The 16223-nt window shown below is 41.4% G+C and overlaps 1 protein-coding gene across 4 annotated transcripts in view; it reads right to left on the reverse strand.

Annotated features, from left to right (window-relative positions):
• Positions 1 to 16223, reverse strand: part of Tdrd7 (tudor domain containing 7) — a 71423-nt gene that overhangs the window by 34565 nt on the left and 20635 nt on the right. For all 4 annotated transcript variants that reach the window (XM_063225018.1, XM_063225007.1, XM_063225013.1 and 1 more), the window contains 2 exons: positions 7059 to 7651; positions 3839 to 4025 (listed from right to left, as the gene is read on the reverse strand). In XM_063225018.1, the coding sequence (XP_063081088.1) occupies positions 3839 to 4025; positions 7059 to 7651 (780 nt within the window). The remainder of the gene's footprint in view (positions 1 to 3838; positions 4026 to 7058; positions 7652 to 16223) is intronic.

Consider the following 16223-nt stretch of genomic DNA (forward strand, 5'->3'; position numbering starts at 1 on the left):
CCCCACTTTAAAAAATCATTTGATACATGTAACTGTCTCCATTTAATTCTATCATCAGAAAATTAAGTGGCACCATAGCTGCCTGCACAAAGCCAAGAAAGGCTTTGTTGCAACTGGCGCTTCGGTTTGTTTCAAGGGTGTAACGCTAGGCCGCACCTTTATTTAGCTCAGCAAAAAGGTCCCCCGTGTCCTGGGCAGTTCTCTGTTCACACAGCTCTTCTTTACCACTGGCACAGATCATTAAGACTCTGGGATTATTTTTAGATTATGTATGTAGAACATTCTTTCGAAAAAGACTACAGAAACACAAAGCCTTTTTAAAAAATAGAAACATTAAGCTGCAGTTTAGAGTAAGAATCCAAGTGCCAAAATTTAGTATACTCTAACTAAAGCAGATGATGGTGTAAAAAATGACAGCAACAAAACAACACTAATCAGGGTACAGGCTTGGTTAAGATGTAATGTGCAAAAAGTCCCTTCTCTTTCACCTTTTGCAGGAATGTAAAGTGCACGTATCAGCTTTGTGATACCTAGATTGTGATGCTGAACATACAAAACTCTTCCCCAGCACAAAGTCTAAGGAGAAAGAGAGGCAGAGAAACCACCAGCACTTGCCCTGACCATGTGTGCCAAGTGGGCCGCAGGCCAGTCTTCCTTCTATGGGAAAAATCACGTCTTGGAGGCCTCAATTCACGTTTGACTCAATGCGAGCGCCCAGACCACTGGCAGGGTCCCCTCAGGAGGTGGCCAGACATTTAGGTGCACAGGTTCATTTCTCCCGTCCTAAATCAGTTCTGCTCACAGGGTTCTAGAGTCAGGCAGCTCTTGTGTCCTTCAATAGCTATTGCCACCTAAATCCTGGACTCTGCTCTCCCTGACTTAAACAGAAATGACGCAGCCTAATGGGATAAAACTTGAGATCAGGACTCCTACGTGAACAGAATGTATTCTGAATGCAGCCACAGACAGCAGACTTCCTGCTCCAAGAAGTCCTCAGAGTTTCTGTAAGGACTGTAGCTCATTTCTTTCCTTTCTTTCATGTTTTTAGTCATAACACCATGTATTTGTGTAACAGCAATAGTTTATAAAAAACACTTTCCCTGCATGGCTTGAGGTGACTCTTACCACACTTCCCACTGTGCATTCTCCTCTCCTCTGGGCACTGGGATCAACACTGGCAGCCTCAGTCTAGGCATCCAGTCCCTTGTTCTCTGGCACCACCAAGTGGCCACATGTCTCCCAGAGCTACCCAGGTAACAGCATGAACTGAGGATGCAGGTCTGGTTCAGGCCACCATGCCCCAGCCTCAAGAGTATCCCCACATGCCCGTTTCTCATACCTGCCAAAGACCTCACAGATGGAAGCAAGGAGGGGATTGGTACCTGCTGCCAGGTAGATTTCAGCTCATGAGAACCAGGGTGGTGGTAAGTAGCTGGGGTTTCACCAAATAAAGGGAGAAATCTATGCAGCTCCACAGGGATGTAGGAAACAAGAATAGCACTGCTATCTCAAAAGTACACTGGATAAAAAATACCAAGACACTTGTTTCTAACAGCCTATAATTCTCAGCAGCGATCAGACTGTAGGCCAGGGTCTATCTTGGTGGAGTATACACATTGTTTATTATAAACAGCACCAGAATGTTAATGTCCCACTAGGGTTTACACGTAATTCTCTTCTTCAAGAGACATCTCGGGGACTGGGGATTTAGCTCAGTGGCATAAGCGCCTGCCTTACAAGCAAGCAGTCGTGAGTTCGATCCCTGGTACCAATTAAAAAAGAAAAAGACAAAAAAAAGAGATATCTCTATGTCTTTAAATAGTTTACCATCTGTTGAATCTCCTAAAGGCAGGAGAAATGAGCAGAAGTTTTTGTGTTTCTAGGGATATCTAGGGAGTTATCCCCTATTAACTACAGATCAAGATGAACAGAGGAACTAGACTGAGAGCAAACAAACACAGGCAGAGTGAGTGCCTACACCACAAACAAAAGCCCTGCGCTCCACTGGCCCAGTGACCACTTTGATCCTTTGCTTTTTCTGAGGGTGTTTTTCAAATTTTATCCAGGAAGACTCTACAATGGAGAAAGTATTAAAGTATGTAGTTTGATGGGTTCTGACCACCATATACCCCACATAATCACCACCTAATCAAAACACAGACCATTCCCACCAGCTCCACAAGTTTCCTCTTGCTTTTGTAACTAGCCACCCTCTACCTCCCATACCTGGAAACCAATACTCTGATTTTATCACTGCAATGAAGTTTAACTTTCCCAGACACCACTTATATTGGCTCACACAATATTACTCTGTGTAACTAGTTTCTTTTTGGTCAGCACAAAGTCTGCAAGCCTTAACTATGTTGATAGTTAAATGGTATTTCATTATGTGAATTAATTATAATTTGTTCATGCATTCGACTGCTAGTGAACACATGGGCTATTTTCAGTTTGGGGTAATTAATAATAAAACTGCTGCAAACATGCATATACAAGTGTTTTTATGGACCTATACTTCTATTTCTCATGTATAAATACTTAGGGATCATATGGTGTTTAATTGCCAAACTGTCTCAATGTTCAGATTTTTAGTCAGTCAAATTTCTTAAAAGTTGTGTCTCTACAGATTAGGTTAAGGAATTTCCTAAATTTCTTTGGAATGGGACAAGTGGCTGGCTTCTCTTAATTCTGGACAGCATTACAGACCCTTTGAAGTACTGAACAAACTAGATAAGAAGCAGTAAGCTCCTTCCTTCCCTTCTCTCCTGATAGTACGTGTGGAGGGGTTTCAGTGGAGAGGAACAGACAGCTGAGCTCAGGTGTGGCTATCTGCACTCAGAGGCACACGTGGGATGTGGCCGGTGGTTGACAGGGACATGTGGACTTGGGTTTTGCACTGTAGAACAGTGACTGCAGAAAAGAAGTATACATTCTTGCTTGCAAAGTCTAAAGAACCCAAAGAGCTTCAGACATGTTTCCCTGATTAGCCAGTGTCCTCCCCACAAGGAGAAGAGACTAAAACCGTGTAGTAAGAAGCGGCAAGGGCCACTAGCCCAGCAAGCAGCTGGCAACACCTAGAAGTACATTCACCTTAGTAAAAGGAAACATCTGGGGAAAAAAGACGTTTCCCCACAAATTCTTAATAAAGCAGCTGTTCTACTTCCTCAAACATTCAGGAGGCAGGTCTATTATTCACAGGATGATCTCCAAATAAATACACGGCTTTCACCAATAAAGGAAGAAGTGACACAGCAAAAATAGATGGCAGATACTGATGAGCACAGAGTAGACAGAATAGCACACCGGTTTTCTGCACACTGCACGGGGCACTGCGAGGCCAGAGGGAGCCTGGGCCTGCAATGAGAGTCACAGAGAGGAAGAAGAGGCAAAGGCCAGGCCTGAAAGTCTGGGGAGAGTTGTGATGGGCCCTGTGACCTTTCCGAGAGGACTGAGGGGTGAGCCTGGAGCAGCCCCTGGAGAATGGCCAGAGCACGGGCTGACACAGAGAGGAATAATAGCAGCTTTCTGACTGTGCAGCTCCCCTCTGGAGCGCTGCCTTGATGAGGCAACCACTCATGCAGCTGGGCAGTGCGGGGAGTGGAAAGGGGCTGCATTCTGCTGAGCCCGTGGCTTCTGGGTACTGCTGTGGAGAAGCTATTTGTTTCACCGAGACACTAAGGTAACATGAGTATCACTGACTTAACGGCTGATGGGGATAATTTAGCTCTTTCAGAGAAAACTACTTACAATTTAAAAGGTTATAACATGAGAAAAATCTACATTTAACGTGATAAAGTGTGTGTCTTGGTAATGCCAGGACAAAGTCACTGCTGCTTACCTTTATCTTGTTCTCTTCTGCTGACATGACCTGTGCACGTAACCAAGCATCCTCCTCAGCATTTACAGCTAGCAGCTGCCCCACGAGCACAGCCTGGACTGGTGCAGCCATGGAGTTCTTACCGTAGAACTCCTTCATCTCATCTTCCATTAGCTCCTGAGCAGCAGAGTAGTCTTTGCCCACATACCTGGATTACAGTCAGGGAACACAAATGAAGCATATTAGAAAAGAAAAGCCACAGGAAGTTGTTAGTGTGGCCCCATTTTCCCTACTGCCATCTTTGATTCCAGTTTTGGATCGTTCACACTTACAGGGAGGCAGTACGCTCAGGGGAGGAGAGGCTGAGAAAGACAGGAAGAGACTAAAACTGCTGAGAGCTCTGGATTACCAGCAGAGCTCTCAGGCTGGTTCTGAATAACCAATAAACCTCAAACTCTGTAAGCAATGAGACTTAAGAGAGAGAGAGAGAGAGAGAGAGACAGACAGACAGACAGAAACCAAACAAAACAACAATTAAAAAACCTAGGACCAGGGCTATAGCTTAGTTGTCAAGCATGTGCTTAGCATTCACCAGGACCTACATCTGACCCCCAGCACCCCACCCCCTACACCCTGAACACACCAAACACAACATCGACAGTGTGAAAATTCTCCATCCCCAGGTTGCTAATCAAATTACAACAGTGTTGACTTCTGATGTGTTCCAGCAGAATGCCTCCACAATCTATCTTTTCTATCTTTTTCAGACAAGTCTCAGCCTTTTCTACAACTGCCTATTGTTGACGACTGCAGTCACCTTGGCCCAGTCCATGTCATCAAGACATTTTCTGCCACAAACAAGTAGTTGTTTTCTTGCCCTCATTAAGGGCCTCCTTACAGAACATAAAACCTGGAAATCAATTTTGGGTCATGAAATGGAAACAGTCTGGGCCATAAGTTGTAGCCTTTCACAGTGAGAAACAAAGGACAGGGCATGCCACAGCACTGCTCTTTGGTCATTTCACTCTTTGCTGAGGGCCCCAAAGAAGTTTGTATGGCAATAAGAAACTACATTGTTTCTGTAGCTATGTTTCCATGTGTTCTTGGTAATCATCAGCTGGGAGATGATGCCATAGCTAACCCATTTGTAACCAGAAAGACAAGCCTACAAAATAGTATTCAACAAAATGCCTCTTTTGAGGTGATGGCCATTTTAAAATGTAATATTTTACATATATATTATTCACTCTGAAAACAGCTGAAAGATGCTTTGCCATGCTCCATCATTTACATTTACTGAGCTTTGCAGATGCTAAGGCACTGTTTGGAACACACTGTGCTCTGCTTTCCTTGGAAGTCTGCAGTTGGCCCTACATGCCTGTTTCCTGGACCTTGGAGTCTTGTCCTCCCTTTAGGGTTGTGCCAGCCCCCGGAGCTTAACTGGCAGAGCTCGGGTTGCAGCCTGATGTGGTGGTCCTATGGCACACACTCTTGCAGGGAGGAGGGAGGTTGAGAGGAAGAAGGTGGAGAGAAGCACATTACAAGTGGCTTCAGTTCCTGTAGTAGCCAGTAGAGGAGGAGGCTACAGGGCTACGGTATAAGTAAGGCATCCCATTACAGCTGGAATGAGTAGGCAGTGGCCATAATGGGGCCAGTGACCAACAAGTCAACTGAGCAAGAAGGTAAAGAATGATGTATAGGCCAATTAGGTACCTCATGAATATATAGTTTCTGAGACCAAAGATAACAGATCCTGTATTTGATCGGAGGGTTCTGCCACAGAACCCTTAGGGCCCCCTCAGGGTGAGCCAAAAGCCTACCTTCTAGCACCTACTATGGTCTGTCTGGGTGATGAACAGGATACTGAAGACAGCTTAATCTGACACGGGTCTGCCTGAAACGTCTCCACGGTCACTGACCCAGAGTTAACCCAACGGTGGACATTACCCATCATGCTTACTGTTCGCCAGCCACCTTGCTGCACATGGGAAAAAGTACCTACATAATCTGAATACCCTGGACCTAATCATCTAGGAATAGCTTTAAATCCTGCTACTAATGTCCTAGAACAAGGTAGATTCCTGTCAGCCCTTCCTCGGTAAGAACATCAGGAACTACATGATGGACCCAGTCAGTGTTGGGTGCTTGGTCTCTGACAGTGGCAATGGTGACTGATTACCGGTAACAGATACAGAGGATTCTGTCATGTGAAGCAGATTTAGGTTTTCTTTATAATGTCAAATGGCTGGAATTAGCAATATGCTTCTTGATGTTTTATTTTGCTTCAATATAGTTATAATCTGCAGCAACCTACTAAATATTTTCATCACATCAGATCCTAGGTTAAACCTTAATATATTCACTATCCCTGTATAAAATACCCTCTAAAGCTTCTAGCTTGAGCACCCCAAGAAACTGAGGTTCACTTCATTATTCACCCAGATTCAACACTGTTCAAATATGTTTTAAAGCTCTTCTTGCATGGAAGGAATTTGATTTTTGACAAGGTCTTTCTTGGGGCCTTCCCACCTCACCCATGGGTGTCCAGAAGCCCAAACCATGGGGTCATTTTGGCTGAAGGCGCCTAGATTCTATTTGGCACCAGCTCTTTCCTTACCTGTGCAGTCAAAGCCATACCCTTGCTAACGCTCCAGTTTGGGCTGTACACAAGCTATCATTCTTTTTTCAAAGCAGTTAACAGCAAATTACACTCTTACTGTATTTTTTTTAGGTATTCTGTAGTTTCTCCAAAAGCCCAGTCAAGTGCCTGGAGCACAACTCATTCTTTTCATTCCAGCTATCATCAGGCACTTGGGCAATGACTGTCACAAGGCTCTTTACCAGAGCACCTTTGGATCCAAGGGCTAATCTCAGGTTCTACATGAGGATGCCACTCTGCAGTATTCTGACTTTAGGAAATGTTACATAATCCTAAACTCAGTATTATTACTCCTAATATGTGGGGGTCTTACTTTTTCTATAGGTATTGTTTTTGATATACAGAGGTAACTTGATGCCTTTGACATGGATGCAATATTACTCCAACTTTTAAAACTGTAGTTTTTCTCCTTAAATTCACATTGTGAATATTTAGCCGTATTTACTATATTATTAACTCCACCATATCTTATTAGAACTAAGAATATGCTATTCACCCTTCAAGTCCCAGCATCACTGTGATGAACAGTCAAGTAAAAACCAGTATTCCTGCATCCTAACAAATGAAGACAATGAAACTTGCCTTATAACCACTTCATTTGTGTTGTTCAGTTCAACCACCAATACAGACGGGGATGCCTCGGTTGGAATAACAAGAGGAGGAACCGTTATGTCCTCCATAATGGTGTCAGGGCTTTCGGCAATGTTTTTTTCTACCTGCAAATATTTTTGTTCAGTTACTGACTTCACATCATTATTATCCTGTGCTTGCCCTTTGTCTTTCACGCTCTTGTCAGCTGGCAACGGAAGTTTAGCGTAGAGGATAGCCTTCTGGGACTTTCCAGAAATGTAGTCGATAGTACATACATCAGAAAATGAGGCAAGATTTTTTAAAGCATCCTCAGGGAATTTTACTTTATACATCTCTTCAAATGCTTTTGGGAGTGCACTCGCCCAAAGGCCACTAGAGTACTTCATCAGCAGCTGTGCCACTTTCTCTTTGATTTCTCTTTCTCCTGGTACAGAGGCTGAACTTCCTTTTGATGGTGGTACTTGTTTGGAAACAGGCAGAAGGGATGGAAGCACTTTTTCAGTGTCCAGATCACTCCTCAAAGGTTGCTTTCTCTTAGCTGGGTAAAGAAGCAAATCTTGACCACCACTGCAAGGCTTTTCTACCTGAAATTGTAAAAGAAAGCAAACAGTACACATATTAGTGGCTACAAACAACCTGAAAACACACTAGTTCAGTTTACATTTGAGAGCAACATCATTTTCAAACTGATCACACCAAAGAGTGCTTGTTTCATTTTTCTCAGTTACAAAGATAATACATCAGCTTTGCCTATAAATGACATAAACCACATTAAAAAAATAGTATTAATGTCACTTGTGACGTTTCTAGGTTCTAACTACCCTAGTAAATCAAGAGTGCTTCTTCCCGTTTGGTTCTCTCTAGCAAATCAAAGAAATAACTTATAAAATGGACCGAATCCAAAGTGGAATTAAATTATAAAAAGATATCCACCCTGTCAGGAATAAATCAATGAGAAGAACATAAGAAAATATTTTTTTCATAAGGAAATATTTAGACAAAATAGGTATTAGTCTGTCACTTTGCAATACCCTAAGAAAACTCTCAGCTTTCTATTATTTAGAAAAAAAGACGTTCCAGCGTTGTTACATAAATTTTACAACCAATGCAGCAGAAAGTGAGCTGCAAGCTTTATCATTCCCATGAACATGTGTTAGACACAGTTGGCATCTGTATGTCATCCAGTCTTCAGTTTCGCCTTTTATGCCTGAGGGGTAGTTTGATGCATCCTTTTTATACAAGAAGAGAGATTGATATATGACACCATATTTTCAAATTCTATTTTCTATTGCTAGACCAGGGGTTGGCAACCTACCCTGCAGGCATAACTTGTGAGCTAGGATAATTTTTATATTTTTGAATGGTTGTAGAAATTCAAAGAATTATTTAATATATAAATTTCTCAAATCCTGCACTAAGCCTCTAAGCTAAAGGAAACAGTCATTACCTTCTGATATGTTCCTATTTTTTCAGATCATTCTGTTATCTCTCAGCTACATTTTACACCCATAGGTGACTCCACTAGAGAATAACATAATACAAGCTTATAGGAATCCCCATCATCCACGGAACAAATATTTAAGTATGCTCAGTAGGCTTAAAGAAGAGAGACTTCATTTACTTCCCTCTCTGTACAGGGTTGAGGGAGAAAGTACATACATATGTATCATGAAAGTCTTGCCCTATTACCAAAGAGCTTTGATAAAAACCTGAGTTTGATATTAAAAGAATCCTTTCATTCTGACTACACATTGTATTTTAGATGACACATATGTGAGCAAGTGGAGTTTTGTTTTGCTTTTTTGTAGTGCTGGGATTTGAACTGAACCCAGGGCCTGGTGTGTGCTAGACAAACACTACCCTTAAACCACATCCCAGCCTGACAGTGAGTGATATTAACATCAAGATTAAATGATAAAGCATTCAGGTTTTCCTCTTTATCCTTCCGAGGATGTGTTTCTTTTGTTTCAAGAACTGAGGAAAAATTCCATGCCTGAAAAGCCCAAAGCATCAACAGCAGAGGTGATCTAGCCCATGGTTAGCATCTGAGGACAGTTCTTACCATAAGTGGGTCCCTGAACACTCTCGATGGCATGCCAACGGTCACAATTTGTGTTCCTAGTATTTATCCACAGAGGCACAAATATTTGGAGCACTCATCCTTCTCTCCAAGGTTAGTGCATTTCTTAAAATCTGAAGTCTTAAAATGCCTGTCTTTACTATGCCTTACCACACTTGGTAAGACACAAGAACTCAAACTGGGTAACCAACAGATGTTTGGAAAATCTTCTGAAGCACATAGAAAATGAGAACAGAATTGTGTGTGATTCATTTTTATAGAATCCCAATCAATGTAATTTTAGATTGTATGTAGTCTGCATCCAAAGTATGTACTCTGTGTCTAAAGCCACATGAGCCTAAGAATTTTTACTAAGCTCTGGTCAGTACTTCCTATGGAGTGGCAGAGGTTAATTTCAGAGGAAGACAGCCTATTTATCTAAAATAACTTCTATAAGCCGTATCTCCTAGCCGTCCACACAAAGTTTTCCAAAATAAGGTTTTTCAGTTTTATGATCCTTTCCCTTCCAAGGAGTCAACTAAAAATGTGGAATAGGTCAACATTTAGTCTCTCTCTCCCAGTCCCAAATCTTCCACTCCCACCTGCGCCTCAGATGTTATCAATACCAAAAATCTAACAATGCACTCAACTCCAGCAAACCTTTAAACCTGCTCTCTGAACATGTCCTCCACAGTGAGCTCTTCTAAGTAGAACTAATGTCTTAGAATTCATGAATGTATGTCCAGTTAATGTGAGTTGGTCCAAGAGCAGAATTCTTTTTCTAGCCTTTATTTCAGAATAATGTTAAAGATTATGTGGAAGTAGTGTTTCCAGGTTTGTCAGCAGTCTTTAAGTCAAACTTTGCCAGTCTATGAACATCAAAAAAAATTTTTTTTAATGAGATGTTGGACTCTCGGGCTCAAGGGGGATCTTCCTCACCTGAGTCTTCAGAGTAGCTGGGACCACATGCATGCACCATCATACTCAACTCTAAATCCAGGTAAATTTCTGACCTGAATTTACCCAAAATTCAAGCAATAATCAACCAAGTAATCACCTTAAACTTCTAGAAGCCGTATTTCTTCCCTCAGCAGTTTTGTTTTTACTGTGTAAGGGAATCATTCCTGACCCTGCAGACCCCCAATGACTAGTTCCTTGAATTATAGGCAATCTTTAGTCTATAGTGGCTTCCTCGTTATCTCAGAAGAGTTATTTATGAGCCTAAATACCACCTGTTTTCCAGTGATTCGGCCTCTTTAAATTCAAGTGAGCATTTACTGAAAGGAATATTGAGCACAAACATGATTTCAGGAACTGAATCCGACACTAATGGAATGGACTCACATCCTTCAGCACTTTAGGCAAATATTCACAGGAAAATCTAAGAGATACAGAAAACACACCTCCTCCACGTATTTCATTAACTAATTTTTAGAGAATGGCTTGTGAGTTCCATAATTCAAAGAGAAAGTTACATGAAATATTCTTAAGAGTTAAAAATATAATCTAAAAGTAGTTTTTTTTTAGCTTGAAGTATTTTTGTTCTTTGGTTTTCCTCTATATGGAAACTTATTTTTACTGAGTATTCTACTGTGACTTGCATATGTCACCCACAAAACATGGCTCCTCTTTTTAATTTTTTGCAGAGTGTTGACCCACTATGTAACAGACTCACCACTCTGTCTCCTTTCAGTCCCCAAGGGTCTCCCCAGAGCTAAGAAATTGTTACCTACACAGTGCAGTATGGTGTCTACTTTTTATGGTGCTTTCCTATCTGACAAGAACGTATGACATCCTGCCTCATCCCCCAAGACACAGCAGCCACTTTCGGTCTTTACAAGTGGCCAAGGTCAACACCCACTTTTAGCATTTCCTTACTGTGATAACCACCTGCTTCATGGTTCAGCTCAACTTTTTTTTTTTTTTTTTTTTTGGTACCGGGGATTGAACTCATGGCCTTGAGCTTGCCAGACAGGCGCTTATGCCGCTGAGCTAAATCCCTGGCCCCTCATCTCAATTTTTGAAGCGAGAGATTTTTTATAGTTGTTAGTTCCTTTAGTTTATCTGAGTTGGGTAGATATCTGAAAGTCAAAAGGCCTGCCCTACTGAAGAGTAAGTTGCAGAATCATGACAGTGCCATTCTCCTTAATGCTTTTGTTTTGTGGTGCTAGTTCCTTTCCTTGGCATTCACTGTCCACCCACCAAAAACATCACCAGTGCTGTGCCTTGGAGGTGACATGACATGTAACACCACACACTTGTGGGCCCTCGCACCCACCTCCCAATAGGAGAGACAGCCGACATAAAAGATTCACTTCCCACACCATGGCCACAAGACACCTCCCTTGACCATCATGTAGAGTCTTCTGATGATGGTCAAGGGAGATGTCTTGAAGATGCTACATGAATTAGTCTTAAATTAGCTATTCCTACGAGTTTGCTACATTCAGCTTTGTATTTTACCTTCTTTACAATCTCTTACCTCTCTGGGTTTCTGTCACTTTCAAGCAGACTTACTAATTTTATAGATATGAGGTCTAAGAACTGAAAATATCAGTTTCTTCAGGAACCTGTTCGCTCACAAAAATAACAATCTTTACACTATATACCTAGAAATTTGTTTTCCCTTAAATCTAAGGGATCTTTACTTCTCTATTTCTAGTTTATCTGTGCCATAAACTTAAAAATGGCTAAAGCCACACTTCTCTGAGAGTCTCCAAACATTCACTGGCTAATTCTGCAGCCCGGGCCTCTGAGTTGTTTCTAAAGACACAGAATTTTTCCTGGATTCTGTGAGAAAATTGTTACCACCCAATCAAGTCAAGCTTTCCAAATAATTTGAATACATACATCCTTCATTTCCACGCTGTAGTAGCAGCTTTGTCCTGAAGCTTTAAATCCTCAACTTCATGCTATATGGTCACCGCTCAGTAGAAACTTGAGATAGTAGAATAGAGACAGTGCAATAAAATCACATTTACCGAGGTACGTGCCTGCTTTCCAGCACTCTAACCATAGCCATAAGTCAAAAGCAACAACAACAACAAAACAGAAAACAAGTCATTTTAAAAATCTGATTTTAGAGATAAGCAAAAAAGTGCCTTGGTGCTCAGCAACCATAAAAACCTCAGAGTGTCACTGACCAGAAGTTTGCCCCTAAAGATTTGTCAGTTCACAGAAAGACCAGTTGATAACCTTCTTAAAAAATAGCCTTCCTGTCCTAAAGCTGAGAAATGCTGAAAAAGTTAGGCTGGGAAAGGGCCGGAGGAAAAATGGTCCCCAATGGTATGATTTGATCACAAGGAAGAGAAACTAACTGGTACATATCTGAAACGTGTAAGGACAGCGGGAGGACCCTGAGCTACATGCAGGAGAATACATGCAGACCAGCAAAACCCATCCAACTCAACATTCCATACCTGTCGCTGCAGCAGCTTACTGGTTCTAGTGATTGTGACAAACATAACATACTCAGAAGGGATTGTAACTTTTCAGTTGATTGAGCTTAAGCCTGCACAGGAGTTTGTGCCACATCTGCAGAAGGAAGAAGCTCCTTCTTGTAACTTCTGATTGTTCACAAGCCATCTACTCAGAGAAAACTCCTTCACTCTCTTGAATGAGTCATCTTATGGCATCTATATTTTGAGGCCAACATTCTCACTCCCACCCTCCTCCCCAACAAAGACTTCACTTATGCTATCCTTCCATAGCACACTGTATTGCAACTATTTGTTTTTATCTTTTATTTTAAAGAGGATAAAGTAATAAAACTAATTGAAACAAACCAGTGTAAGAGACACAGGATTTTGAAACACTACAAAATCAACAATAGTTACCATAATGTCTTTTGATATCTTCAAAATTGCTGCAGATAATTTCGGACATAGTAGCAATCAAACAGAACAGAAACAATAAAAACAAAACAATGGATGCAATAAAGGATTTTAAAACAAGCCAATAGTAAATCCAAAATTGGTACCATAATATATCTTGCTATCTCTGAAATAGCTGCTCCTGTCATCAGATTTGACATAAACAAACAAAAGAGAATAAAACCCAACCCAGCAAAACAATGCAAACAATATAGGGCTTCAAAACAAGACCACAGGGAATCAACAATGGCTGCAGCCCTCAGAAGGAGACACCTCTAGATGCCACACTGCATACTGCTATCCTCTGAACCCATGATCAGACCACCACCTCTAGATCTGCAATGTCAGTGAAACAGCAAAGCACCACAGGCATCCCATTGCATTTCACCTCCGCAGCTGTCATCACAGCCCATGTTTCTCCAGACAAGCCTGTCATTTACGTGTACGGAGCGGGGGTGGTGGCTAATGATTGGTGCTTTTTGTTGGCCAGCCTGCATGCTAGAAAGGGCTGGGGTCTGGCTGTTCCCAGTCCAGTGGCAGCCCGTGCACGGTGCTGGTTCCCAGACTGCGCTTGCTTGCTGGTCACATTGCAACTCTTTGTATTAGAATAAACTTCAAGACATTTTCCAGTGTTGGCCCAAGGTCAGGTTGCTTGCTTATGAGTTCCTGCAGGAACAGTCTCCCCTGGCTCAACATAGGCACAGCCTTCTGGAACAACTACAGCTAGCAGCCGCGGCATTCATTGCGTTCCAGGCTGCCCTTGCTCTCAGTGCTTTTCGGTAGGCTTGAGGACAGGAGAGGCATCCACTCCTTCCACAGGAAGCAACACTTATCCTGGAATTTCATTCTTAAGTCTTCATTTTCTCCACTGCTCTCACTTCTCAATTTAAACTTTGCTCTTACCTCTTTCACTTCTCCTTATTCTTACTGAGGTAACTTCCTGTGTAAAGGCTTGCAAGTACGTCTCTGGTTCAGCAAGGAGCTTGGGTCTGCTCTAAGTTGGGCTGCCCCTCAAAAAGCAGTAGCTGCCTTTACTAAACACCTGCTGCTTTGGCTCTTTATGTTCTACTTCCTTACATATTCAAGTTGTTTGCTTTTAATCCAGAGACATCCTGACTTTTAAAAGAGGCAATTTATTTTTCATGGGCTGAAAGGTGCTTTATTATTTTACATAAGCTGCACAATTAAAGACAGATTCCTAAACATCCCAAATACATTACAAAAATCTATGGGTAAGCAATGGAACTGCTGTCACCTTGTTTCGTATTTCAGAAACCACAATTCCAAATTTCGGATAAAGAATCTGCAATTAGAGTATAAAACAATTTAAACCAATAATTTCTAATGGATAAAAGTGACATGCAACAAAAATACAGAGTAAAACATTTTGTAGATGCTATTAATAATTAGCATAATTAGGTATTTTTCCTCATTTGCATTTTATATTCTCTAACTTCATTCTTTCATACGCAAAATGTTATATGCTATGATTAAGGCCTGGTGTGTCACGAGCCCAACTTAGACTGTTTCTCTTGCCGTAGGCCTGGGGTCACAGGCATAAACCCCTCAGCTGCATGCATCCAGTCTAGTTCAAAAAGGAGCCTCTCACTTCACACTGCTTCAGGTCAGAAAATGAAGACAGATACACCGGCCAAAGCAGGAACACAGAAGTTTCTCCAGTGTGTTTCACGGCAGACAATTCTGATCAAAGTTCTGATGCTCAACAGTCACTGTTGCAAGATTTGGAACTTCCCTAGAAATCAAAGTCAGCCAGAGGCCAGCATCCTGGAGCGCCTCAGGGGAAGAATGTGCTGGTTTCCACCAAATGTTGATTCTTCAATGAAGCATTTGCCATTTTAGCTTCTTTTTGAGCCGCTCTCTTCTTGAATTTTTTTTTTTTTTTTTATCGGTACCAGAGATTGAACTTACAACCACACACTTGCAAGGCAAGCACTTATGCCGCTGAGCTAAATCCTCAGGCCCTCTTCTTGAACATTTTTCAACTTCCTGAAAATGTCATGTTTTCTGTTTTAGGGTTTTGGCACAGCTTTCTTTTGCCTGAGGTCTTTTTCCTCCCATCCTCCTTGCCTAACTCCATCAACCAACTGGTCAGTAAATTTATAGCCATCTCCTCTGGGTGGTGGGATTCATCAGACCAAGTTGAGTCCTCTTGTTTACATGTTCCTCCCCCTGCCCTGGACTCTCCCATCCTGCACTTGTCTCTTATAATAATCCTATGCTTTCCATGAGTCAATATTTATTTTATCCATTGGACAGAAAGTTCCATAGGGACAAGGATCATGTGGCTTTTTTTCTTTTCAATCCCCAGAACACAGATAAGAGGCTGGCACACAGAAGCATTTTATACATACCAGTCAAAGACAACACATTAAGTACATTATTAGTAAGAGTGCTACTCTGCAATCATGTTATTGTCCTCCTAGGACACAATGGGAACTCTTACCCTTGATCTATGAGTTTACTGCACTGTGATATCTGCAAATCCCATATCCCTTACAAGCTGCCTAGGAACAGCACAGAACTGGTTCCTCATTTGCTAATGATTCTGTATTCTCTTTAACTTTCAGACAGTATGTTCAGCTGTTCAAGTAATCCAAAAGGTTAAGAACAACATATTCAAAGCATTCCCTACTGCCTTTAAAATGTCATTAAGCATCCTTGTGATACAGTGGGTTATAACTTTCATGAAGGTAAAATTTCAAGAACAGCTATTCGGGCCCCTAAACTGCTTCCCATTCTGATAATCAAAGAGAAATCCCTGCAAGTGGCTGTTTTTTTTTGTTTTTTTTTTTTTTTTAAGGTGGTAGGACTGTGGTGATATTTCTTCATACATTAAATTTCTTAATTTTTTTACATACGGTGTTTTATATAATTGAAGGAGAAAATACATCTTTAAAACACACTGCACTTGGATTTCCTGAGCTCACAACAAGCCATGTAGACATATCAATTACTAAGTTCCTTCTTATCCTATATTTTCTGAAGGCTTCTGAGACTGTGAATCTCCTTACGTAGTAACATCAACCTATATACGCAGTTTTCCTACCTTTCAATGAGATGGAAACAAGTTAGAAAAGAGCGAAAACAATCACAGTACAACTATTTAAAACTGTTTAACAATAATAGGCTGTTAAAAATATTGCAAGGTCAAAAATCAGTTTTGAAAAATATCAATGGGTACCAATGTAACTGGCAGTTGGGGGT

The sequence above is a fragment of the Cavia porcellus genome, unplaced genomic scaffold (assembly GCF_034190915.1).
Source record: "Cavia porcellus strain 051 isolate PalLab524CR breed Dunkin Hartley unplaced genomic scaffold, mCavPor4.1 scaffold_1, whole genome shotgun sequence".
In the NCBI taxonomy this organism is placed as follows: domain Eukaryota; kingdom Metazoa; phylum Chordata; class Mammalia; order Rodentia; family Caviidae; genus Cavia; species Cavia porcellus.